The sequence below is a fragment of the Bos javanicus genome, chromosome 10 (genome assembly GCF_032452875.1).
Source record: "Bos javanicus breed banteng chromosome 10, ARS-OSU_banteng_1.0, whole genome shotgun sequence".
Lineage (NCBI taxonomy): Eukaryota > Metazoa > Chordata > Mammalia > Artiodactyla > Bovidae > Bos > Bos javanicus.
This window is the reverse complement of record NC_083877.1, coordinates 48,587,312-48,615,030: the sequence shown is the minus strand read 5'-3', so window position 1 is coordinate 48,615,030 and position 27,719 is coordinate 48,587,312. Positions and strand designations below refer to the sequence as shown.

General features: G+C 43.4%; 1 protein-coding gene across 2 annotated transcripts in view; it reads right to left on the bottom strand.

Annotated features, from left to right (window-relative positions):
- RORA (RAR related orphan receptor A) overlaps positions 1-27,719 on the bottom strand; it is an 809,830-nt gene that overhangs the window by 637,015 nt on the left and 145,096 nt on the right. For both annotated transcript variants that reach the window (XM_061431124.1, XM_061431123.1), the window contains exon 2: positions 9,944-9,997. In XM_061431124.1, coding sequence (XP_061287108.1) covers positions 9,944-9,997 — 54 coding nt within the window. The remainder of the gene's footprint in view (positions 1-9,943; positions 9,998-27,719) is intronic.

Here is a 27,719-nt window from a genome sequence, read left to right as displayed (position 1 = left end):
TCAGGGGCATCCTTTGTTTTCTAAGGTGCAGATGAATATTCTGGCTATCAGGACACACCCTTCTCCTGGAAGAACACAGAGGAGATGAAAAAGCCAGTAACTGAACCTCAAGGGTGCCTGCATCTTGGCAGCAGGAAGAGAAAGATAATCTAGTTGTTTTAAGGAACTCAGAACAACCAAGATTCATGCCTATGGAAGGAAACACTTAAAATGCTGGCCACCTGAACCACTGGACCTCAGAAGATGCTCACTGCATACCTCAGAGTGATGCTTACTCAGCTATAAATCCTATTTCTCATGGCTTTGAAGGCTAGTTCACTTTCTGATTCCCTGCCTACCAAAGAGTTATTCATTTTTATTAATTTATTTATTTTTGGCTGTGGTGGGCCTTCATTGCCGTGCAGGCTTTTCTCTAGTTGCAGCAAGCAGGGGGCTATTCTCTAGTCGTGTGTGGGCTTCTCATCGTGGTGGCTTCTCCTGTTGCAGAGCACAGGCTCGAGGGCAGCGTGTGGGCTCAGTAGTTGTGGCTCCCGGGCTCTACAGCACAGGCTCAGTAGTTGTGGTTCACAGGCTTAGTTTTTCCTCAGCATGTGGAATCTTCCCAGATCAGAAACTGAACCTATGACTCCTGCATAGGCAGGCGGATTCTTTACCACTGAGCTACCACAGAAACCCACCAAAGAGTTATTCAAATGTGCCTATTTACTACAAGACCATTGTATGAGCAATTGCATGTTTGTGTCTGGAGGAACGGAAGTTTGCAGTTACCTTCCTTACTCCATTCAATATCTGCTTTGAGATATGTTATTCTGATTTCTATCAACAGAAACCTTTCCTTCATAGGAAAATCAGAGCTCAGGATTTCCTACTACCTATGCTGCTGCTGCTGCTGCTAAGTCGCTTCAGCCATGTCCGATTCTGTGCGACCCCATAGACGGCAGCCCACCAGGCTCCCCCTATCCCTGGGATTCTCCAGGCAAGAATACTGGAGTGGGGTGCCATTGCCTTCTCCACCTACTACCTATGGCATATAATAAAAGATTCTTCATCGCAATTTTCTTTACCTGTCCCCTAATAGGGCTTCCCTTGTGGCTCAGCTGCTAAAGAATCCGCCTGCAATGCGGGAGACCTGGGTTCGATCCCTAAGTTAGGAAGATCCTCTAGAGAAGGGAAAGGCTACCCACTCCAGTAATCTGGCCTGGAGAATTCCATGGACTGTATAGTCCACAGGGTCGCAAAGAGTCAGACACGACTGAGCGATTTTCACTTAACTTAATAGGGATCAGTCGAAAAGCTGAGCCAAGGACAGATGGTATCGAAGAGAAAAATTAAAGTAGACACAAAGCTCTCGTTTGAGCAGCCAATAACTCTAATCAAGAGAAGGGGATTTGGTTACATTCAATAAACCAGTCCATAAAATATAAAAGATGGATCAAAAACCCTTCTGCATTTGAAAAAAAACAACAATGCCCTTCTGATAAGTGCCACCCAATGATTAGTTCCATGGAGGCAGATGCCTGTATTATTATCTGATTAATCCGAATCACCTATTGCAGAGTATAGCTCCAGAGAGGTACCCCATTACTACTTGGTGAGTGAAGAGACTGTAAACTAATTCCTTGCAGAGAGAGGCAAATTTCACCTTTCCCAGGCTCTCCCCCCACCATAGCTGGCATCACGCTGTGTCAAGTGAGCACGTGATAATCATGCTGGTCCTCTGGCATCCACACCCCTGTCTCACTGTTCTCCTGGCCCACTTCCCCTCCCCATGGTGCTCTGTCTACGTCAATGCACTGTAGGAGCCCCTTCTCCCTGGCCCTGTCCCAAGTGGCTGCCATGACAACCCACCCTAACAGCAGGCACTTGACAAGGGCCTTCCCCTCCACCTCAGGACAGGAGGCAGTGTGGAGACCCTGAGACCCACAGGAGGGGAGGAAATGAGGAAATCCCATCCCCAGTTGCCATCACCTCCCTTGGTCAGACTGCTCAGCTGCTCAGGGAAAGCGGGGACTCTGTCTCTGGGGTTTCCACTTTTCCATCCCAACAGCCTGTGGGAGAAACAGGATGCATCAGTGGTCATATCACCTAAATTCTTTTTATTAAAACAAGCAAAATGGCTAAAATCCAGCATCCTAGATAATTTCAATATCCAGCCTGAATCTAAAGGCAGGTATCCCTGAAGTCTTTATGAGGCACGAGGTGCTATTTTCCGCCCCCAACCCAGAATTTGGCATTGAAGGACAAGGCAAGAAGTGAAGTCAAGGTGCGGGTAGCAGGCATATCTCTCATGTGTGAGGATAGGCAGCATGGTTGCTGTTATTGGGTGTGGTTGGCACCTGGTACACAGCCTTCTTGTCTCATTCCTCACTCTAAGGTATCATTCTCTGACTAAGGTTCCTTCCTATGCATAAGCCCTTTATGATTTATTCATCCCACTTATATTGAAAATAATTCAAATTTACATAGCCTTTCTCTAAATTTCAAGAGTTTAAAGGAAATTTAAGCTACTGCTTTAGCTGCTGGGCAGAAAGGGACTGCAAAGAGTAAGGCATTATGCATCAGTGCATCAGCACCTTGGTACTCAATAAATGGTGGTGGCGGTGGTGGTTCAGTCGCTAAGTCGTGTCTGACTCTTGTCACTCCATGGACTGTAGTCCACCAGGCTCCTCTGTCCATGGGATTATCCAGGCAAGAATACTGGAGTGAGTTGCCATTTCCTTCTCCAGGGGATCTTCCCGACCCAGGAATCGAAGCCAGGTCTCCTGCACTACAGGCAGATTCTTTACCAACTGAGCTATAAGGGAAGCCCAACACTAAATGAATAAATGTTAATGAGTTAAATAGAAATACTAGAAGTGAAGCCAGCACCCTGCACCAAGGGCACTGTCCCCTCTTTACTAGGTCTTAGTTCCTAAATCCTGAGACGGCACCAGAGTAACGCCATGGCAATAACAGGGACAAAGTCACTTGCCCACACAACACTGCTGTTGTTGTGTTTGGCCAAACCTTGGGCAATGCTTCCCACTTCTTGAGTCTTTCTCAATCCTCTCCTCAAGATCCAGTTCTATTTCCCTAAGGCCTCCTGTTCTTAGGGACTTCCCGCTTCTCGACAGCGCTGCACAGTTGATTCACCTCATGTGGAATTTAAAATCAGAATAAGCACCCCTTTTACTTTCTGAGAAAAGGTGTGAGGTTTGGGTGATAAAGCCTCAGGAGAGCCATGCAGTGGCTTCCAGCCAGTCATGCTGATGATCCCCATCTCTATACCCAACCGAGTGGCCCAGATACCAGTGAAAGAAAGAAAAGTCATTACTTCTGCTCCCTTGGCTGGAAAGGGGCATTTCTCTGGACTGGTGTTCCCCTGGAGAGGCCTCTGGGGGTCCTGAAAATCAGGTCTGTTTAAGAATATGAACCACTCTAAACCAGCATCCTGCAAAAGCTTACAAGGTCAGCAGAGAGCAGTGGGGAGGGGCTGTGCTGGCCGGGATAGAGGCAGGGAAGAGGTCTCAGAGGAGGAGACCTGGAGCAGAATGTTGAAAAAAGGAGGAGTGAACCCAGTAGAGAAGATCCAAGAGGGCACTTTAGGCAGAGGGAACAGCTTGGATAAAGGCTCTGCACGTTTGTGACCACTGCTTCTTCGATGAGCAGCCTTCAGCCATTTGCAGGCAGTAGGTGCATTTCACGTGTGTATTTGTGCATTTGGTGGCCCCATGGCATTGCTACCTGGAGTGATGGCAGTGGCATCCCCTTTTATCTCCTTCATATGTAGGGCAGGGATAGGAGTTCTGTGTCTACAGGGAAATAGTCTCCATCCTTGAGGGTGAGTGTTTCTACGCTTACTACCAAGGTCCGAGGACACGCTCCCTTCAAAAAGCCTGTGATAAAGTAAAACAAGGTATCCCACTTCAGGTGAGTTCTCCTTCCATACTGGACTCTTCTAATTTAACACAATCGTCTGAAAGCAACAGAATTTACAAAGCTTGGGTATCTTACCCAAGACAAAGATCCACAAACAGACCGTAATGTAAAAAGGTCAGGAGTGGGCACTCAGATCAGACACGTTCACCGGTGTGCTTGCTGACCTGCAGGACACATCTGTGAGCACCAGGGTGGCCACGCAAAGCCCAGCAATCATGACACACCATTCAATGGCGCCGCTGACAACAAAGCTCCCCTTAGAGACCAACGAGTATAGTATCCAATGCCTTCATGTGTGGAGCTGCTATTGTCCCTAAATAAAAATTCAAGTTCCACAGAAAAAGAGATTCCCTTCATCATGGGTTATCTTATTTCACAAAAAAGAAGCTTGTTAAGAAAGATGGGCATGGAAGGAGACAGGGAGAAGACAGCCACAGCCCCATGAGACAATACTATAGAGTATTTACACTCTATCAGTGTAACCTGATAATGCAAAAGTTGTGTCATTCAGAACCTGGTGTAAATGTTGAGCACACTTTATATTGTATTATATAAATGTAAAGAGTAATTCAGATAATGTTCCCTGGCCTTGTATTTGTACAAAAGAGAATTTTTGTACATCAACATAGTCAACTAATAGTTTGGTAAAATAAAAAAATAACCTGGAATCAGATTGGCCTAATTGAAATCTTTGGTCTCCTATTTACTAGTTGTATGTCCTTGGAAAATCTTCAATGTTTCAAAAGCCTCATCTTTAAAATGGGGATCTTCACCCTCACAGGCCTGCTGAGAGGCTGAGACAGTTAATGTATACCAAGTGTTTAATGCACTGTCTGGCACATGGCATGCGATCAATAAATATTAACTATTATGAGTATAAAAGAGTAGGAACATTAAATGATACCTTTTCAACTTAAGAATCCTAGGTGATTCCAAACTGAGTTTCCTATGAGAACAGTAAAAAAATAAGCCAGTATTGCTTCTTTGGTTGCTCAGTGGTAAAGAATACACCTGCCAATTCAGGAGACGTAGGTTCGATCCCTGGTCTGTGAAAATCCCCTGGAGAAGGAAATGGCAACCCACTGCAGTATTCTTGCCTGGGAAATCCCATGGACAGAGGAGCCTGGTGGGCCACAGTCCATGGGATGGCAAAAGAGTTGGACACAATTTAGTGCCTAAACAACAACAAAACAACAACGAAATTGCAAAATAAAGTCAGAACATGTTGGCCTACATGTTAAACTATGGAAAACACTGGGAAAGTCAACTTTAGTCCTGGTCCTGAACTACCTTTCTGTATTGGGCCTTCCACTAGGTTCAGAATAAGCTTTGGTAGAATTACTGCGGGATAATGCCTCAAACCCCTTCCAGCCATAACATCCTGGAGTCAACCTTCAGGGCAGCTGTGATGGCAAAGGTCAACTCAGTACATTTCATAAACCATAATTAGAGGACAGTGTGATGGGGCCTATTGGCTGTGTTATGTAATTAGCCTTCTGCCTCAAGGGAGGGAGTGCCTGTGTACAATTATGCAATCACATTCCGAAAGGAAAGGCACTAAGGCACATCAAATCACAAAGAAAAACAACTCTCATTCCTTGGAGCCACAGTTTCCACCTAGGAATGCTGTCCAGGTAATTTGAGTCTGCACCTTCTTAGCACCAAATATTTGAACAGCTCTTTATTTTTGTAATACCTGGTAATACAAAGGGCACATTTACATGGCCCGTTCTTATTGGCTTTATATTAAACTGGAGAGCTATAGCCCATTATACCTGTGCTGTAACCTGGTACCTCCTGCTTAGCCTAAAATCCTAGTGCAAACTTTACGGTTTTTAAACTTTGGAGTATGTAAGATTCACCTAGGGAGCTTGTTAAAAATGCAGACCCTCTCCCTCCATACTGATTCTTCAGGTCTACTGTGGAGCCCAGTGATGTGCCATTTTCACAGCCTCCCCAGATTCTCGACATGAGTGATGCCTCTGCAAAAAGCACTCTAAGACTCATTTTGAGTAGCTTTGGGGAGACCGTGTAAGTGGCTGAGCAACCATCACCACCGAAACTGAGACTTGTGCACTTCACCTCACCATCAGGTAGCAAGAAAAACTAAAACACCATCTGTCCATCTCCTTTCCTGGCATAGAAGTGGAACTGTACAAATTTCCAAGATTTAAAACAACTTGGGAGCACTGCCTGAACCTCTTTATCATTTTCGAAACCTTCATCCCATCCATTCTCAACTTCTTAGATGAAGGGTATCAGATACATCTATTTGCTCTTGCAAAATATTTAAAATCCCTTAGCTCCTTTATCCCTTCCCAAACCTTCCTTGGCTTCGTTAGGTTGTTCTTAAGGTATATTGGTCCAGCTACAGATCTAGTATAAATGGCCAGAGACATGTTTTTGATTTTGATCCCAACACCCTCCACAATTACACCCAGCCTGCCTTTTGGACCATAACCACAATTTGGTCAGTCTTCAGAGAACTGTCCACAGTAACATGTAAACCCATTTACTGGGTTATCACCTATAATTCTGGCTGCTCACCTCCAAGTGCAATTTGAGTTATCTTTTCCATGTGCTTTGTTTATACAGATGCTCTTTGGCTTCTTTTCTGCACACGTGGCTCATGTCAGATCAGTATTTCACTATTACATCCAGAAGTTTCACTACACACAAGATTACATAAAAGCGAACAAATGGACCAGCGTCTAGAGGCCTGTACTGTTTATAATCTTCATTCAAAGAAATGACATTGTCTATCTACCCATTGTTTCCTGTCTCTGAGATAATCTCCACCCTTGAGACTGTTTCCTCTGATACCATGTTCATTAACAATTGTAGGAGGAGGACATATCTGGAAAAATGTGCTATGTCAATTGCATTTATTCACCAAATTCTCATGACAATTGCTCAATTGTTCCAGGTTCTTTGACATCTTAGCCTTGACTCCGGCTTACCGAGTATTTAATTGTGCTGTGCATTTAAGTCTGCAAGCAAGGCTGAGTAAGTGCTGCCCATTGTCCTGTAAGCCTGAGTCATTCATTCAGTCAATACAGACCTTTCTGGGAAAAATGAGATTACCTCACCCACATCAAGAGTCTTAGCTTTTGGGAACGACCACACTCAAGTATGTACCTATCTGTGCAGTCCAGTTCTTCAGTGTAGCTCACTTAGCCCTGGATTTACAGCCCATCACCCTATAAAGCAACAAAATTATATTGGGCACCCAAACAGTTAAAGCCTTTCCCCTACTGACTAAGATGCAGAAACAAGTACTCTTGAAAAAACAAAGAGAAATTAGTCTGATAATGAAAAACCACTGAAAGCAATTTACAAACCATTTCCCCTGACAGTATATAAACTGTTAATATAATGTACATAATTCAGGGTCGGTCCTTTTTGGATTCCTCCCTTCTAATCATGCATCTTTCTAGCAGCAATACTGACACCTGAATCTTTTCTCATAGTTTCAGAAGGATATATGGTAGCAAACATAACTATGCAGTGAATGAAGCTAATGGTTTGTATTGTTTATTCAATGGAAATGTCTCTTGTAATTAAAAATAAAGGTTGATCAAGCAACTGTGAAACCAAATATTCACAGAATCCAAGCACTTGTGCAAAGCCTAAATTGGTGCTCTGCACCTTTAAATAAACAAACTAGGGGATCACCACAAATAAAAGGGAACTTAAGTGGTAAAACTACTATTTCCTTAAAAAACTATGCAAGCCAAGAAAGAAGTTTTGCAAAATAAAATTGAGTGGAGGCTATAATAAAGGGGGAGCCCTGATATCCCAAAGAAGAGAAAAGCAAAAAGAAATTTCAGAAAGGATAACAAATTAGTTTAGCAAAGTCACAATGAGTGAGGGCAGACACAAATAAAGGCAGAGGATGCAGCGTCCAAGCAAAGAGGAAGGGGCGAGTGGAAACAGCTGGAATTGTTCAGCTGTGTCAACATTCGGCTGTTTCACAGATTGACTAGCAAAGTGTCATCTGAAACCAATTACATTCCCAAAACCCCACGGACCCAGTTCATAACATTGATTAATCCACATTGTGAAAAAATCCCCAAGCAAGACTAGAACAGCTGTCAGCCCTTGGAGCTCAAAACACACACACACACACACACACACACACACACACACACACAAAACAGCAATTGCTTAAGAAAAAGAAAGGAAGAAAAAGCTCCTCTTGAAATTTTAGGGGTTTTTCAGAAGGTATGCCTACTGAAATAGAATATAGATTTAAAACCGCTTCTACCAGTGCCTGTTTGAGAACAAACGACTATAATTTGAAAAGCAGGGGTTACATTAAAATAAACCGAAAGTCCATTCCCAAAATCAGAATGAGCTGCCTCCAAGTCTAGAATAACCTTGTGTCTTTTTGCTCCTTTTTGGGTATAACACTACGCATTTCATTTTTCTTAAGTGCTTTTCTTCCTTCTCATTATCTTAAATGCATTGCTCCCATCAAAATATATATTTAATATATTTTCTAATCAAGACATTTTTAATACTTCTGTCACATTTCACAAAGGGAGAAGTAAACACAAAGTCCTTGATTTGCAAACATGCAGCTTGTTCTTGAGTCGAATATACAAACGGCCCCCACAGCCCTGCCACGCCTCCTCTCCTTGTATGGGCACCTGTTAAGGTTTTCACGAAGCTTTGGCCTTGCCTCTGGAGACAGCAGGGTTAGCTATCCAGCCACCAGGCACACAGAGGTGACCTGGACACTACATACATGGCTATGAAAGGCCTTAAGAAGTTCCAATTTTGTACTTGGTCTGCAATCTCCACAGTGATACCATAGAAGCTGTAAAAGTCTGACATCCTTTGGATGGATTTTTTTTCTGCCCACAGAAATAAAATATAGGCTTACTCATTTGTTCACTCATTCAGCAAACATTTGTTGAATGTTTACTCTATACCCAATACTGGGTTTCAGCATTCACTTTTTATATATGTGCAAAAGCACTGAAAGTTTTAGTGACCTGGGTGACCTGCCTAAGGCCATACAAAGAGATTGTGCTCCAGTCTGGACTCAAACCCAAAGCCACCTGATATCTAATTCAGTTCTCTTTCTAAAAAACCATGTTACTACATTATGCTTAACATAGATTTTCATAAGCTAGATAGGGAGCCCCCAAAGCAAGCAAAATATAGTTCCTACAGGGGAATGCATTCCAAGTTACAAAAAACGGTACAAATAGGACTTTAAGGACATAAGCAGTTCATATATTCAGATTACACTCTAATTTTGCTCTTTTCCTTTCTAAGTATCCCATTAGTAATCTAATGGTCTCCTGTTGAAATGCCACTCTGTAAATTTTATGAAACTGAAGTATGCCTTTGATACACGGATCCTTTTGCTTGTGTTTCATAGACTAATCTCTACTACTAGAATTCACTTTTTCTCTGTAACTCAGACCTTTCAGAGAAATACAAACCTTCATTCCATTGGTATATCCTTGGATTTAAAAAACAAAGGAAAGCAAACAAACCACAATTTACTGTCAGGCAAAGGAACCTCGGCTTATTCTTTGGATTTCAGAATTGGAAGGCCAACATTAACAACAGCAACTTATTTCAGATATAAAGAAGTCATGTTACTAAATACTGTTCTTCAAACCATAACATTCTCCAAGCTTTGCAGTAGGTAACACCTACACTGGGTTTTGTAGGACTTAAGCAAGTCCAAAAAAGTAATTGGGGTGGAGGCAGGACAAAAACAGAGCAATAAGAAAGTCTCTAGACAGACTCTCCAATTCTTTCCACTATTTTTTTTCACTCTAGAGGATATTTATAATTATTGTTTTTTAAATGCTCGTGATGTCACAGATAACGAACACCAACTGCTCCCCACAGAACTCTTACTACAGTACATGTTTATAAGAGCAAATTATTGTTTATACACAGATAGGATTATAAATGAGGGGAAGAACATTACAAATTACATGTTATTGAAAAAAAGCCAGAACATTTCCATTTCTTGCTTTTCATGAAAAAACATCATTACCTGGATCATGCCGCCTTCTCTCAGTTCCCTCACTGGACACTGGCATGGATAACCCTACAAGATTAGAGTAGTAAGTTTATGTTTTTATGATATGATTTTAGAACACAGGGTAATACCCACAGTGATAGGAGCAAAATCACTCACATTTCCATATTTCAAACTACTCTACGAATCATTACAGTAGAAAGATTTTAACTTTAAGTGCTGGACAAAGAGATCATCCGTCCCAAGAACTACATACATCTAGGACCTTCAAATAAATCCCTCCTAAAAGGCTGATCTTTTAACATTTAGAACTGAATCTTAAAAGAACCTGAATGAAGTTTTGTACAAAATGGGGTCTTTTCTCTGCACATTTAGATTAATAAAAAGTGATATTGTTTTTACTTTCTTATCAATAGTATATACTTTATAATGTGAGCTCTGCTCCTGGAAATAGTATTTTTGTGAACTAACATAGGGTCAACTTATGTATCTACCTCAGGCTACCATATGACCTTAGAGAGGACTGAGAGACCACAGAAGCAGCATCTTTCTTTTTGGTTCTAATACTATTTTCAGGATTAAATGAGTTAATACACATAAAGTCCTCAAAACAGGTTATGGACCATAGTAAAAGTCTTGGAATAATGTTACATGTTCAGTGTTTCCACTCCACTGGAGTTCCAGGAATCTACACCTAGGCAGGCCCAAAGTGGTTCTGCAGCAAATGAATGGAAGACTTTTTTAAAGGTATGGCTTCCGATCCACTTCTCTCCACCATCGAAGGCATCTTTTCCTGACTCATTGCAGAAAAGGAGTTGAAACCGAGCAGGCAGTTCACCTGTGCTCTGAACTACAACTGGCAGAGACCTGGAAATGGCGTCTTCCCCATTGCTTCTATGCTATAAATGGCCCTCTGAACAGCTTTCTGAGATTCATATGCTAAAAGACTCTTGTTTGATTCTAAGGCAAGTTTGAAGGCACTGTGCAGGTGTACCATTTACCACAACAAGCTTCCTTACTGTTCCTGTTATTTAAAACCAAGATACTCACTGACCCTGTAGGATTATGAACAGCTCACACCTCAGATGCCTAGATGCTCTCAGGGTTGGAATGGATATTAAATGTTGTCTAGGCCCACCACCTTGTAGCACTGTTAGGCACAGCTCAGTGCTTCAAATTTCTCAAATGGCATGAACTGCCTACCCATGGCACCACTGTTTATCTTGTAGGGCTATTAACTTCCCTTAACCCAACAGAGTTTAAAGGATACTGGGCCTAGGGGATAAAGGGAAATAGATGAGTGGAGAGCCCCAAGAAAAGCTCTCATCTCTATTTGTCAGGTATCCAACTTAAAGCAAATATTAAGGGACTTGGAGGAAGGAATGGTAACCCACTGAAGTATTATTGCCTGGAGAATTCCATGGATAGAAGAGCCTGGCAGGCTACAGTCCATGGGGTCACAAACAGTCAGACACGACTGAGTGGCTTCACACCAGACCTGGTGGTCCAGTGGCTAAGACTCCACATTCCCTTTGCTTGGTATTATCATGGGAAGCAAAGCAGGCTCCACCAGGACCTCCACAGTCATGCCAACACACTTTGATCTAAAAGCCATTCATAAAAAGAGTAATGTAATTTGAAAATACACATTGAGCACCTACTCTTTCCAGACTCTGCCCTGAAGTAGTCAAAGGTTCACTGAATGATAGAGACATGGAAATAGACATGAGATACAGGCAATTATTCTGTTACTCTAGAAAGAAACCACTGCTTCTAAACTAAACTAAAGGCAGCACATTTACAAATGGGTCCAAAGGAATTCTTGACCTGGAATTGATTATGATATTGAAATATCTTTAAAGAAACAGATCGTGTCTACCAGTTGCTTACAATTTATCAAAATCCCCTTTCCACCAAACTAACTTTCTTCCCATGAGGAATGGGTAAAAATTCTCATTATCTACTGGACTATTTCAGATAAATGTCATGAAGGTGGTAGGGTCCTTCTCAGTGTTGAAGTCCCTTCTCCTTTGCTTCAGGTGAGGTAGAGGCTATGGTTCCCAAGCTGTGGGACTGCAACTAACTCACAGGAAAGCCATGGGATATTTTAAAAAGTCAAGGGTAGCATAGTCTCTGTCAGTAGCAGACACTGCTACTAGTAAGTTGAAACTATTAATATATGGAACTGTTGCTATTTCTTTTGGTCTAGGGAGTGAAAAAATTACTGAGACACAAAGACACCATGAGCTGAGAATGTTTGAGAACCTTAGGAATTGGGCAGCGGGTTGGGGGTGGGGGTGGTGGTTCTCTCCATCATATATCAACAACCTCAGAAAGCAGGCTTAATAGTGTCTCTACTCTTCAAAGTCACCTTGAAAGGAGGTTCTAAGAGAGACTTAATAGATTATCACTGTGTAATATGTCACTTCTGATTTAGTAAAAAAAGATGGGCCTGTGGAATCGTAATTAGAGGAAGTCTTAAGATGGTCTTCAAACATGTTATGTGCCTGGCATGTAATATATATACATACACACACACACACACACACACACATATATATATATATATAAACACACATATTCTTTTTCATTAAAAACCCTTCCATCAGGGAGTTTAGGTCTTTTGAGGATGAGCTGCCCATTCTCCTTGCTTGGTGCCCTCTAATAAATAGTATATTCTCCTTCACCACAACGTGGCAACAGTAGCTTGGCTTTGTTGCATGTTGGAGAAGCAGATGCAAATTTGGTTCTGTAATGGGGGCATGCCCAATGTGATGGGTTAGAGCCTGGCTGTCACTGGACACGATCACAATGGCAAAATTGTTGTCCTCTCACACAGCCTCCTAGGCTCACCTCCCTCTCTTTTACTGGCATCTATGGAGAAGACTCAACTCAGGTTCCTGCCTTTATCTGGTCTTCACACCCTGACATTGGTCACAGGCTTGGGGTTCCAGCTGCTCATACCTGGGCTGGGTGGGTAGGTATTGGGATGGGGAGTCTGACCACAAAATGGAGATGGGAGGACTCACTTAGATTAACATGATTCAGCCTTGTCTTTATCACCCCTTACCAGAAAAGCCCTACAGTGTGTGTATGTGTATATGTAAATATATCTGTATAAGAAACTAACAAAGTGCTCTATCCCCACTGAGCTCTGATTTTTGCCGGTAGGGCACCTTCATCTTGGAGTCTATTTGAGTGAAGTGAGTGAGTTTGGGCAAAATCCCATCTTGACCTGTCTCTCAATTGAGCAGAACGTCCTATGAAACAGATAGGGCAAATATAATTAGCTCTGGCTTTGAGATGAGCAAACTCAGGTCCACCTGAATTTAGTGAGGTTAATGGATTTTCCCAGACTCCCCAAGCTCCCAGAGCAGGGCAGTTCCTTGACCCAAGTCTTCCACATCTAAAGCGCTCTCTCTTCATGCCACTGCTGCCTTGGTTTTGAACAAGAAATCAGTGCCCTTCTCTTCCTCAACATGCATACCCAGTGGAGAAGCAAGAAGACATTCTCTTCAAGGCAAGAAACATCCAGGTTCACCCATATGGTTCTGTGGAACTCTACTGGGCTTCCAGGCAGCCCTAAAACATCCAAAGGCAGAAGTCATCATGTTGACACCCTGGAAGGCTATGTCAAAGTTTGTCCTCATCTCTAGGAAGTTCAGTCCTCACCCTTCTAGTCTTGCTGGTATTACAAGTCTCCTTTCCACAGAAGAAAGGAGAGGCCTCTGCAGAGACATTTAAGGGCCAGGAAGGATGTAGACCTGTGCTTCTCATACATGAGCATGCATCAGAACTACAGGAAAGCTTGTTAGTACACAGGTTGCTGGGCCCGAGCCCCAGAGTTTTCCAGGGTAGGGCAGAAGCATGTGCATCTAACCTGTTCCCAAGTGATGCAGAGGCTGTTGGTCGAAGGACCACTCTGAGAACCACTGATTATATAGTGAGTTGTCTCTCCCAAGGGCCTGGTTTATTGGTCCACACACACCAAATGCTTCTTGAGACACGTCCAGGAGGGCATTCACTGATCATCTTAACAAAATCATTTAAGTGGCTTCTCTCTTCAGCTTTGTTTTAGACCCAATGCAATAGAAGTTAGATAAAAGTCTCTGCCTTTTAGAAACATAGAAGCTAGATACGGACAAAATTCATGTGGAGAGGCCTAGAAATACTGCCGTATTCTGATTATGATAACTCTCCCAGAATAAAACAAAAGGCTTACAGTGGCAACCTCACGTTTCCTTGGGGGGATCTCCAAAGACTGTGCTTTCTAATTTTCAGTGATACCATCATGATCCCGAAGATCATTAAGCAGCTGTTACAGCTGTGTTTAATCACAATCCTACCGTCATATTGAGTGGCTCTGACCTACTGACATGCGAGTCCTTGGCCTCCATGGAGTCGCTCTGACAGGCAGAAGTGGCTGCAGAAGGCAGTGATAGAAATGGGTTTAAATGCTGAGACTCGTGGCATCAAAGATCTGTGAACTGTTGAGCTACACAGAGGAATCATCAGAATAATGATCATTTTTCTCTACCCCCTCCCTCGCTTGTTCAAAGAAAAGAGCCCTTAATTGCTTCTTGAACTACACACAAGTGGGCCATTGACTGTGACTGTAATTCAGCCGAGAGGCAAGGAAAAGTCTAAAACGGATTTTGTTGAGGTGATGTCTTAAACACAGAAAACGCTGCAGAGAGCTCGCCACACACAGGACACTGCTAGGTAGAATTGAGAACAGCTTGGTATATATATGGTCAGCAGTCAAAGCCATCTTTCATTATAGATGATACCAGTGTGGTCAAGGCAAATGTATTTTTTTAAGTGGAGAGGGGGCGAGAGAGATAAAGAGAGGGAAGAAAATGGAATAGAAGTCGTATTAGAAGGATATCCCATTGCAGATGACCTAGCAAATTCAGATTCCTAAAGAAGATGACACTGTTTAAGGAAACTGATTTCTGAATTCAGTTGTTTACTATTTACCTATCTCTTTACACCCACATCCCAGGTACACATGACATCTGAAGGAGTCTGAATCATTTCCTTCCTCTGGAATGCATCAGCCTAGAAAGGGTTATGGACTTAGGCAGCAACTCTCTGCCCATACTGTCCAGTTTGCCAGCCATTCCACTCAAGGTCATGGCAACAGGGACTAGGAAAGGAGCGCCAGCAACTGAGAAACCTACTGCCAACTACATGCCTACATGCTCATCTAGGAAGAAAGCGGACCTTCCAAGGAAATCTCCTTTTCCAAAATGTGCTTTTCTAAATTCTCTGTGCCGTTAGGCCTCTTAAATAAAAAGTAATGCCTAATACTTCTCTGAAGCCTCTCATCCCACTCCATCCAGAGATCTCTTTTTTCCATAAAGGCCTTTTGCACCCCCTGCTGGGTAGCTCCTCCATTCCTCTACCCTTCCATGGAAACCGGCCCACTCACCGCACCTACATGCCCTGCACTGGGGGAGGTTAGAGGGAGGGCCCCCACTCCTGCTCTGCACAGAGTAGCTAGGTCACATCCTCCTAACACTCAAGTAGAACCCTGTTTGCAAATAAGCCTCAGTGGTGAGAGCAAATGAGTGATACTGACTTCCTAGTAAAGCAACCCCTGGATAATCAGAAGAGTAGGTGATAAAAATTGGCATTGATTACTTACTATGCATGGAGTCCATATTAAGGGCTTTAAACACTTTCTCTCAGTCAGTCCCAAAAATAACTCTCCAACCATGATCTCCATTTTAAAGAGAAGAAAATGGATGCACAGAGAGAGTAAATAAGTTACAGAAGTCATAGTGATAGCTGTCATCTCATGATGTGAATCCACATCTTTGAGTTCAGCGTCCAAGCTTTTATAATCTATTTATGACCGTAAATGGGGCACATGCCGCACTGGGACAAGCTGACCATCTGGAGGGTATGTGTTCTCACCTATCTCATGGAGTCAAACACTTACATATCTACTACATGTTGGGCAAAGAACTTGATGCCCTTTACATATTACTTGTACACTTCACAATTCTAAAAGGTGAGCTGTTTTATCCTCATTTAGCAAACAAGAAAACCCTGAGTCCACATGACAATAACTCACCTAAGTTTCTCTGGTGGTAGGGACAGGACGTGAAATTAAAAATCCCATGTGCTTTATTAACTCACAGCATATGTATTACCATCATCCTCCTGACAAGTACAAAAAAAAAAAAATACTAACTATAATCCAGGACTATTTTAAGACAATAACCTTGAAGGATCTTCTGAATTCTACACATCAAAAATGATGCCACCAATTCATTTAGATGGTGTCTTCAAATTTTCATATAAAAGGTACTCACCTTTTAAAAAAGCAATAAAATGGAAATGTATTAATAGATCAATTAAAGAGACGTAAGTCACTTATTTCATTACCAGATCTCAGATGTAGTTCTACATTGTTCATCTAGTTTGTCTAACTTTTTTCCTGACATAAGCCTGACTTTAATTCCCTGGTGGCAGGATACACTCTCTCCCTCTCAAGCAATTATAATGCCACTTGCATAACGAAGTAGCATACGAAGATTTCAAGGGTCTCTTAACAGTGGCTAAATTTCTCATACATTCACTCGTTCATCTACTATTGAGTCACGTACTCAGTCTCAGAAAAGCTACGTAGAAAAGGCCCAAGTGTAAATGTCATTGTTGAATTCCTTCCAAACTCATACAAGAAGGACAGAAAGGGGGTTAAGAGATAGAGCAGCCCCTCAGTTGGCAAGCATTGATTGAGAAGGTATAATATGCCTGCTCCATCCTAGGCATGGGAGGGCTACCTAAAGAATCACTGCTTCTCATCCTCAAAGAGCTGGCTCAGAGCTGGAGTGGGGAGATGCTCAGACAACACAATATGGGTTATTGGGTTTCATGGGCTTCCCTCTTTCTGGCTGGGGCACTTCTGGTGGGAGGTGCTAAAGAGCTCATGTTCTGAGTTAGACTTGGTCTAAAACCTGGCTCTGGTGCTTTCTTTCCTGTGCATCTGTGAGCAAGTTGCTTCAACTCCTGCAGACTCTGTGTCCATATTTGTAAATGGAGATGACAGTACTTATAACAGGGCAGGAAGGAGGAAGCCAGTCCTGTAGAAAGAGGTCAGCACATGACCAGCACATGGCCAGGACTATTAAAGTTAAGGGCAGCACAAAGTTGGCAAGAAGGGAGCTGGCTGGTCCTGTCCCATTGCAGGTAGCTCAGGAAGCCACTTAGTTCCTGAAAGCTTCCCTCTCTTACTTCTCCAGGCAGGGGTTGGAACTCTTTAGCTTGGTTTCAACTCCCACTTCCCTATCCCTGAACCTCATGCAAACTTCACTTGGTTAACCTGTATTCATCCTTCAGCCCAACCTGAACCTCCCTTTCCATTTCTCACTGAAACTCCCACTCCCTCACAAGAGGCATGAGTCACCCCTGATGCTCTCCAAGCACCTAAGCTCACCGGTAACTCAGCAGTGATCACTCAGAGTCCCTGTGTGCCTGCCTACATCCCCTACCAGAGTGTATGAAACTGGAAGGCAGGACCACACGCCCGGGGCTCTCTGCCAGCTCCTCATTTGATAATGGACAGTAGCAGGTGCTCGGTAACCATTTGTTTAGAAGACACATGAATGAACGCAAATAGATACCATGTCTAAACCTGTAATAAAAAGTACATGGCTCAAGTGCGGCATCGAATTCTGCTGTCCTGTCTCGCACCTGGTGTCATTACATCTCTGGATAAGTAGAAACACTTATGGTGTCAATCTGAGGCCTTTCTAATACGACATCAGCTGCTTTTCCTGCACATGGTGGGCAGAGTTATGAGATTTGGCCAACTTTCTCCTAGTCAGTTCACCATTGGTCAACAGAGGTGTTCATGTGGATGCAGTTAAGATGTTTATGCCAACGTCGGGCACAAATAAACGTGGAAAGAATTCAGGTCAGTCCAACCATTAGTAACAGTATCTTCTTGCTCTCCTGGGAGCTGTTTCAGATTTCGGCTGCATCCCCACCCCTACATAGAGAGACCGGGAGAGGGCTGCAGCTTCTAGAATTACAACCATTTTGTCAACTTGTCATTTGCCTCACTGTCTGGACGGTGCCTCTCCCTCTGGGTCCAGAGACATTCTGCACAGGAAGAAAGCAATAAAGTGAACACAGGGCCGATGAATTCTCCAGTCTTCAAAGTACCTTGTTCTGTCCCACAGAACATACATATTTCTGGCAAGCACCATGGAGAGCCTCACATTTGTTACCTCCTGCTCTGCTGGGAATCAAAGCATTTACCCCCCATGAGATGTTTTTTAAAGGCCCAAGGGCACTGGGCCATCTTATCCCCACTCCTTTGGTGAGCTTCCCTGACTACATGAAAATACCTGAAAAGGCTAACTTTGTCTGTTCCATATTGCCTTAAAAATAAGAATACTCTTAACCTTTAGGGATTTATATTTGGAAAAAGGAAATGAACTAGATACAGCTTATAAAAAAAAAAAAAAGGCAGGAAGGTGAGTCATTTTTCAAATTATTTACAAATTTGGGATGGAAAATACATATATATTTGCAGATATTGAATACGATGAACTGATTTGTTTCATCATTTCTCAGTGTACCATACCTTTGTTGGTTATATTTTACTTTCCAGAGAAAACTGAGTGGGGCCCATAGCAGGTGCTGAAAACCGACTTGATGAACAGAGTAGCCAGAATTTATAATCCGTAATTAGTTAGAATTAGCCTGGGGAATAATAACTAAAATTCTAGAGAAGTGGGAGCCAGAAGATCCATATTTAGATTTCAGCTTTACCACCTCCTAATCATTCCCAAAATATGGGCATAACAAACAGTCCCTTCACAGAGCTCTGTGATAATCAGACGTAACAGAATTTTGTAAAGTGCTGTATGTCTCAGTAGTAACGGAGATCTTTCCAGTTCCTCATCATGATTGAAGGGCAAATGTCAATGGGGTTGCTCTTTCAGAGAAAGTTACAGTTAGGTATTTTTTGAAAATGTTAAATTGTATTTATAAATAAATCTCCATCAATGGTTTCTTTAGGTTTCTTTTGGCTAGGACATTCTAGAATCCTAAGGGAAATGATACAACACAAATCATTGACTTGGTCAGTTTAATACTGGCTCAAAGAGTTAGAAAGTATTATCATTAGAAGAAGTTTAGAAAACAACTAATTCTAATCCAACCTCTTCATTTGACTATCATGGAAAGGGAGGTGAAGGGAGGCTGAATAAATTCCCCAAGATGACACAGACAATCATGGAGCCAGGTTTAGACGGGAGGGCTCCTGACTCCTGCAGCGTGACCCATCTTCAGTGCTCCACACTAAACAAAACCTTCCGTTTCAGCTTTCCACATGAAGCCAGCATCTGAGGCCACAAAAGCAGCCCTCTCAAAAAGGTGTGGAATCGCTGTGAAAGCCGAGTCTAAAGGTTGCAGATCATACCCAAGGGCTCACTGTGGGATCCTTTCTCTATATGTCCACAAAGGGCAGACAGGACTCACACCCGCTCCCTGAAGCCTGACCTGGCTTCTCTCCCCATCCCCTCCATATCTCAGTGGGTCAAATCAGCTTCAACCACAGTGACCATGTTATCAAAATCCCAGGCAGAGTAATATTCCATTGTATATATGTGCCACATCTTCTTTATCCATTCATCTGTAGATGGACATCTGCTGCTGCTGCTTCTAAGTCGCTTCAGTCGTGTCCAACTCTGTGCGACCCCATAGACGGCAGCCCACCAGGCTCCCCCGTCCCTGGGATTCTCCAGGCAACAACACTGGAGTGGGTTGCCATTTCCTTCTCCAATGCATGAAAGTGAAAAGTGAAAGTGAAGTCGCTCAGTTGTGTCCAACTCCTAGCGACCCCATGGACTGCAGCCCACCAGGCCCCTCCATCCATGGGATTTTCCAGGCAAGAGTACTGGAATGGGGTACCATTGCCTTCTCCAGATGGACATCTAGGTGGCTTTCATAAAAAAAAAAAAAAAAAAAAATATGAACTTGTGTCAGTGAGGTGTATGAACCTAGAGCCTGTTATACAGAGTGAAGTAAGTCAGAGAAAAACAAATGTTGTATGTTAATGCATATATACGGAATCTAGAAACATGGTATTGATGAACCTATTTTCTGGGAAGGAAGGGAGACACAGATGTAGAGATGGACTTGTGGACACAGCGGGGGAAGGAGAGAGTGGGACAGACAGAAGTAGCAGCATCGACATATACACACTATCGTGTGTAAAACAGACAGCTGCTGACAAGTTGGTATATAACACAGAGAGCCCAGCTAGGCGCTCCGTCATGACCTAGAAGGGTGGGGTGGGGGAGGGAGGGAGGCTCAAAAGGGAGGGGCTATACGTACAATTATGGCTGATTTGCCTCGTTGTACGGCAGAAACCAACACAACGTGGTAAAGAATTTTCCTCCAATTAAAAAAGAAAAATAAATCCCAGGCAGAATCCAAAGGGAAAGATCCAGATTATGAAATGTCTAGTTCCAGAAGGTACCAGATAAAAGAGGAGCTCTGTTCCTCATCTTCACTTGGGCCTGAAGCTGTTCCCCAAAACACAGCTGTGCACACTCATGGACATTCTGGAATGGGGTAGTTCATTTCTTAGCCTCTCTAAGCCTGAGGCTGGAAATCTCTCTGTGTTCAAAAACCCCATGCATTTCACAAAATCCTCTGGTGCGGGAAAAGCCCGATTTGAACAGACCCAAATAACCCCCAAATGCTGTGGACGGCACATCTGTTACAGTGTCTGTTCATCTGGAAAAGGAATCTATAGCACTCGAATGCTGACAGGGAAACTGGGAGAAAAAAGGAAAGACACCTTGGCCAAGTCCCCCCACCCCCACCAAGCATATTCTCCCTTATGGAGATTGCTCTCCCCCAGGAAATAAAATGCATCAGCCTCAACAAACAGGACACAGAGAAGATGGAGGACACAGACCTCTAGATCAAATCCAAAAGCTGAATAATAAAGAACACAAAACGACAGGATAATTCAAGAGTCATTTCTGCTTGGCTCAGAGTGATATTAACAGCACAAGCCTCCCAAGTTACCCCTGTACAGAAAGCCCTTTCCTGGTTTTACTAGTGTTCAAGACCAGGAACTCAGCTGGATGGAAGTGGGCAAGAGGCTTTCCACCACAGAGATGATTTCCTGTGGCCACCTAAAATGAGGGGCACCCAAGGGTTCAGGGAGCTCTTGCACCCGGATGGGGCCCAAGAGGGATTGTCTAGGCCACTTCTCCACTCGAATTTTCTGCTAAGACTCTCAGTAAAGGCAAACAAATTATTTCCTTCCTCTACTTTAGAATGCTGTAATCTATTTAGCTCTTTTCAGGTTCATTGGGAAAGCACAAGATTCTTCTAGACTCCATTAACCATGCTTGCAAGAAGCCCATCAGGCTGGTTTCACCCCATGTGGCAAGACAAGACCTTCTAGGTACCAACCGTACAGACCCAAAGTCAAAAAGTGAGAGAAAAATCACAAAGCCTCTGGGAAAAGGACCGCACAGACTGCTGAGGTCCCTTCTTCAAGGGCAAGGGTCATCACAGGAGAAGGATAATGTATTTGACCTTTCTTAGAGACGTCTGGGGAGAAGGCAATGGCACCCCACTCCAGTACTCTTACCTGGAAAATCCCATGGATGGAGGAGCCTGGTAGGCTGCAGTCCATGGGGTCGCTAAGAGTCGGATACGACTGAGCGACTTTACTTTCAGTTTTCACTTTCATGCATTGGAGAAGGAAATGGCAACCCACTCCAGTGTTCTTGCCTGGAGAATCCCAGGGACAGGGGAGCCTGGTGGGCTGCCGTCTATGGGGTCGCACAGAGTCGAACACGACTGAAGTGACTTAGCAGCAGCAGCAGCAGAGAGGTCTGGATATTGGGAAACATCCCACACTTTTCTCTGGGACTTGCTGTATCTTTTTAGAAGTGTGTGTGTGTGTGTGTGTGTGTGTGTGTGTGTGTGTGTGCGTGTGCGCGCGCGTGAGAGAGAGAGAGATTTTCTAAATTTCAAGTAGTCTCTTGCCAGTTTGAGTTCTCTTGGCAGAACCTTCAAGTGTTCTCAGTAACAGATGCCTGGAGGAGAAGGAAGCTAGGAGTTCTGCAACAGAGCAATGCACCGAGTTGGGGAAGCAGCTGCTCCGCTCTAGTCACTGTGTATACAACTTCACCCAAAGTGTTTAGGAAACAGATCATTCGGGAGCCTCTACCACCTATTCAAAATTCAGGCCCTTTTAGTTCCACTCATTTTTTTTCTTCTATGCTGTTTGTTTTCTGCCATGAGTTTTAGCAATCTGTTTATGTTGTGTGTGTGTGTGTGTGGTGTGTGTATTTCCCTCTCTAGCCTGGCTGAATTATCCCCAAGTGACTCTTAATCCTCAACAGTAATTCCCAGTGATCGCACTGACATGATGGTAACAGGAGAGCCCAGGCTCCTCCCGCCCCACCTCACTCCCTCCTCCCTTGTTGCTAAGCTCAGCGAGGATGTTCCAGAGAGCTGTTTATTTACAAGATGAAGTTTGAGAGCAGGGCCACCAGGCTTTTAAGTGGACTGAGGCTGCCCAGGGTAGGAGAAGAGCTAGAGCTCACAGTCACAAATCCTCCCATTTCTTCCTGCCTCCAGCACCCCTCCGCCATAGCATAAATGTTGGTCCCATATCATCACTCTTTTTAAGGCCCTTGGTCTCCTCATAGTTCATCTAGACTGGCACTGTTACTGAACAGAGTGCTGGACTAGAAATCAGATCACCAGCTCCCCATGCCCAGCTAGCTGGTTTAAGGTGGCACGTTTCCTGCCCTTGATTTCCATAAACATTAAGAATGGACTAGATGGGACCTCCTTGGTGGTCCAGTGGTTAAGACTCCATGCTTCCACTTCAGGGGGCACAGATTCAATTCCTGACCAGGGAACTAAGATCCTGCATGCCAAGTGGCACAGTTGAAAAAAAAAAAAGACTAGACAGAGCTGACTGGTGAATCAAGTACTTCTCAAACTTGACCGTGCTGAATAATCAGCTGGAGACCTTATTAGGACAGATTCCTTGGCCAACATGTAAAGGTTCTAAGTCAGTAGTTTGGCCATAGGGCCTGGGATTTTGCATTTCTAACATGCTTTCTAGAAGGTCTGAGGACCACACTTTGGGAATCACTGGCCCAAGCTATCTTCCAAATGTTCTACTGGTCTGTCACCACACACACTGGCACGTGAAAAGTCAGAATATTTGGTCCTGTGATGAAAGTCACAGGCCTCTTCCACATTTAGCGTTTTTCTCTTAGTCCCAACTTTTGATCACTTATTTGCAAAGATAAGGAGCAAAGACATGGGTGAGGAGTGCCACTGGCTTAGCGTTTAGCTGGCAGCAGCTACTACACCTGGGAGGGCAACTTGAAAACCATGTGAAATTACAAGATGGAAACAAAAGAGCAGAGGAGGAGGCATAAGAATACATTGCATAGGCTCCACTTGCCAAGCTGTTATCCTGGGTCATATTTTTTGCCAGCTGCATAAGTCACCTGGAAGGGTACACTGCAAATGCAGTGGTCTTACTCACTGTTTGGAAACACATAAAAAATAACTCCAAAGCAATATAAAAAGTAGTGTTACAAGGTACACTCTCAGATATTTACCTTGCTCTTAGCTCTATAATCCTTTTCATATGGTGAAACCAGAAACCTTTCTGCCGTACACAACCTAACCATGACCCATGAGGCCTCTGTAACATCCTGCTAGAGCATGCCCATTTTTACAATTATGTAGCCTGGTGTGAAATGGAGAAAGCACTGCACAGGGATGCTGGGATTAAGTCTAAGAGGAATTCTGATTCTAAGCTCCTGCATTCAGACGCCTCAACATTTCTGCTCATCTGAAACTCTACTTATTCAAATACAAGAGCTCATGCTAAGACAAAACTTTAAAAGAGAACATAAAGAAAAGAACTCAGGATAATGCCACCAGATCAGTGTTTGTCCTCTCCTCTCTTCAATTGTTTGCTGTAGTGAGCAGCTGTTATGAGGAATGCATCCTATGCAACTGATGAACTAAAATCAAATAAATCTTAAGAATCATGGGGGAAAAAAAAGAACCAGGGCACTAGGATAAAGAATAAAAATTTGATTTACCTTTTAACACTGTAACTTGATTCGGCCACTTTAGAAATTGCCAAGTAGAATGGGAGTCAGATAAGAGGTCCATTCCCAAAAGGTCTGAAAAGGTTTCCATAATTACCCAAAAGCATTTTGAAAAATCTGTATTTGTTTGAATCAGGGGTTAGCTATAGCCTGCTGCCTACTTTTGTAAATCAAGTTTTATTGGAACACAAATTCTCTTATTTACGGATTGTCTACTGTCAGTGTACAAGGCACACTTTGAGAGAGCATAACGACCTGAAGAGCCTAAAATATTAACTATTTAGCCGTCTACAGAAAAAATTCTGCCAGCTCCAAATAATAGAAAAAATAATAATAATGACAGCAATTTATACTCCAACTATCTTATAAATTAATTACAAACCTGTTCAATCAAAAAACTATCACCCATTATTAGAGTCTACAGCTTCTTCCTGACTCCCAATAGTGTCTTCAAATGTAAAGTAACCATGCTTTGAAATTCACTCAGCTGTTGAACAAACTTTTGAAAGCCTAAATCAATCTAAGGGCTGAAAATTTATTCTTATGCCAGATCCACCAAAAAATAAAGCACAGCCACACTCAACACGAATTTCTTCATGTGATTCGAGTCATATAAAAACAACATACGAGAAGGAAGGCAAATTGGGTTTTTAAAGCCATAAGTCTGCACTTGGCAGATAAAATGCCATCTCAGATAATCACATTTGATTGTCACTAATGTTAATATATGTCGATAAGAGTCGAGCGCCGCACACCAGAGGTTAGGTTTACTGCTCACATGCAGATGTTTGCTATACTGAATCTCTGCCATAACCCTGTGGGAATGGCATTTTTTATGTGTTCTGCAGTGAATTTATGGCCAGGGAGCCATAAATGTTATAGTTCTTCAAACCTTTTGCTTGTGGAGATTGTCACAGTGATTGAAAAGGAGAAAGACACAGATGTCTTTTGTTAGCGGGCATTTCCAGACCCACTCAAGGATGCAGCCTATGTCAGCTCCGCAAGTTCAGGCCATCTGAATTATCAATGCCACACAGGTTTGCAATCTCCCATTATCAACTTGCTTCAGTTCAGATCTGCATTGAGTTGGCAAGGCCCATATGTACCAGGTCCTGGACTAGGCCCTGAGACAAGGTTCCTGACCACAAGGCACTCAAATGCTGGGTACAGGCAATATACACAGCATGGAAAGTGCTGTAACCACCAGAGAATGAGGCAGAGTGTCACGGGGGCTCTGCATGGACAAGAGCAGGGGCCAAGACAAGAGCTGTGCAACATTGCTCACAGGAGGTCATGCCTGAGCCAAGACTTGAGAGATCAGCTTCAGGAGCATAAACAAAGAAAGCTCTGTGTGTGTGCATGCATGTGCAAGTGTTACTCATGAAAGAAAAGGCAGGAACAAAACCACATGTGCAAGACCCATGCTGACGTGCTCAGAGTATCCATGGCGTTCAGCACTGGTGTAGCATGAAGTGGCAGGGGTTTGAGGGGAAAACAGTTGTGTCATGTGGGAAGAATATGGCCTTGAGAGTGAAAAAGATCTTAGTTCAAGCTCTAGTTTCATCACCCACTAACAGTGTGACCTTGAGTAACTTCTAGAATTTCCATAACCTTCAAAGTCTGGTTAGTAACATATACCTCTGAGGGTTGGTATAAGGGTCAAGGGAGGTGATGGGTGGGTCCTGAGAGCAAATGGGCTAGTAAACTGGTAAAAGAACAACACAGCCACCAGGGAGGACATACACACACTCTGTAAAGCAAGAAAGAAAAATTTTTTTTTTTTAAGAATTCCATCCATAGCTTCTTCCATCAACACCGAATAATGACGGAAGGAGTCATTTAAGAAAGAAAAACCAAAGACATGGCAACATTGCTTGAATCTCCTGTTTTCCTGTGTCACTGTCAGGCAGGTGAAAGAAAGGCCATCAGGGAGACGCTGAATCATGAACACAAGGGACACCTCTAAAATGGCAGCGTCGTAGGGGGACCTTCCCAGCGCCTAACCCAACACAAGCTCCACGTGCATCCACTGTGTGCCCAGTACTTGTCCCTGCATGAACACCGATGGGGCGTGAAAGAAACCTCCCCTCAACGTAACATAAAGCCCACTTCTGACTCGCCAGGAGCTACATGACAGATGCAGAGGTTCTTTCAAGCAAATGAATCAGCACCTCAAGCATTTAAAAAAAAGTGGGGGGGAGTAATTTAGAACTTTCAGTTAAGATGAGCTTTGCCAGTTTCTCTTAGGGAGACTAAAAAGCCCCTAATGATGATGAGTAAATGCCTGTGCTCTGGGGAAACATTAAAGATGAGCGGCTACTCTTCACCAAGGCCTTCCTTAATTCTGTGTGAGAGGGAAGTCTGCAGAAGAATACAGCCCTTGCTAACTTGGGAAATCATCCTGTCTCCTGCAGCTATGGCTTTGTTCATGCTCTTTCTTGCATGAACAACACGCACGCACGCACACACACACACACGGAGAAAAGGGGATGAATCATCATGTCTGCAGGGTTGAGACCTCTATCTTTTATAAACATCATGCACGATGGAAGGGATGTCTAAATACGCAGACCATCCTTGGGGACGCCTTCTAAGCAGTCTCCAGGCAGAAGCCCGTGGAGCCCAGGAGGAAAGCCGTGGCAGAGCCACAAATGGAGAAGATCCCCCTAATCGACAAATTATCCTTCAAAGGTTTAGAGTGACCCTTTTTTTTTTTTTTTTTAAGGAAGGAAGGCCCATCCAACTGCAGTAAAAACCATCACTGCAGACTCTGGGTCCCTAGAATCAGGATTGATTTGAGGGGTTTCTCTGAAGCCCGCCAGCAATAACAAGTAGCAAGCTCCTAGTATGCCACTGGGGGAGCCACAGTTCGTCACTCTGGTGGTAAACACAGCTTCCCAAAGAGGACTGCTTTAAAAAAAAAACCCCAATTATCATGCCTATGACCATTCTGAGGGCAGATCGAAATAAACAAATGAACCATGCAAAGGCAGCCTCTAATTACATTGCCCAGAGGCCAGAATTCACACAAGCCCTGGTCCCTACTTCCCAGTTCAGGGCACCAGACAGGGCCAGTCCAGGGTCTTCTCCCCAAAGACTTACTTTTCCCTCAAGAGAAGATTCCCCATTCTTGACTTTCAATAGGTAAGAAAAGGATGAAGTTTTGCCCTAGAATGGGGTGAAGTGGGGAGAGCTTCAGACCTGAGCCTGGGTTCTGGGGACTAACTCTTTCACTAGGGTACTGCTGAGTGCATTACCTTCAGGACCTTTGTTATTTTTTATTCTATTCAACTCTTTGGACCAAGAGATGATCCTAAAACTCCCTGCCAGCTCTAAGTTTGTTCAGGATACTAAGTGAAAGTAACGCAAATCAAGTTGACTCTTGGTGGATATGAATGAGTCAGTTGCCAACTCAGTGTCATTTAAAGGTGGAAAAAGTGGGAGGGAAAAAAAAACAAAAAACAAAACAGGCCTTGACTGGGGATCCTTGAAAATCTTGCCATTTAGTGACTCTTGGATGAAAGACTGAAAGCTGCTGAAATGTACTCACTGCTTCCTCTCAGAAAGTGTGACCATTATCAGTCATTTAGTCATTTACAGAAGCAAGCTATCCAGCAAGTCAGCCAAAAGTTAGGTAATTGTGGTGGTGGCGG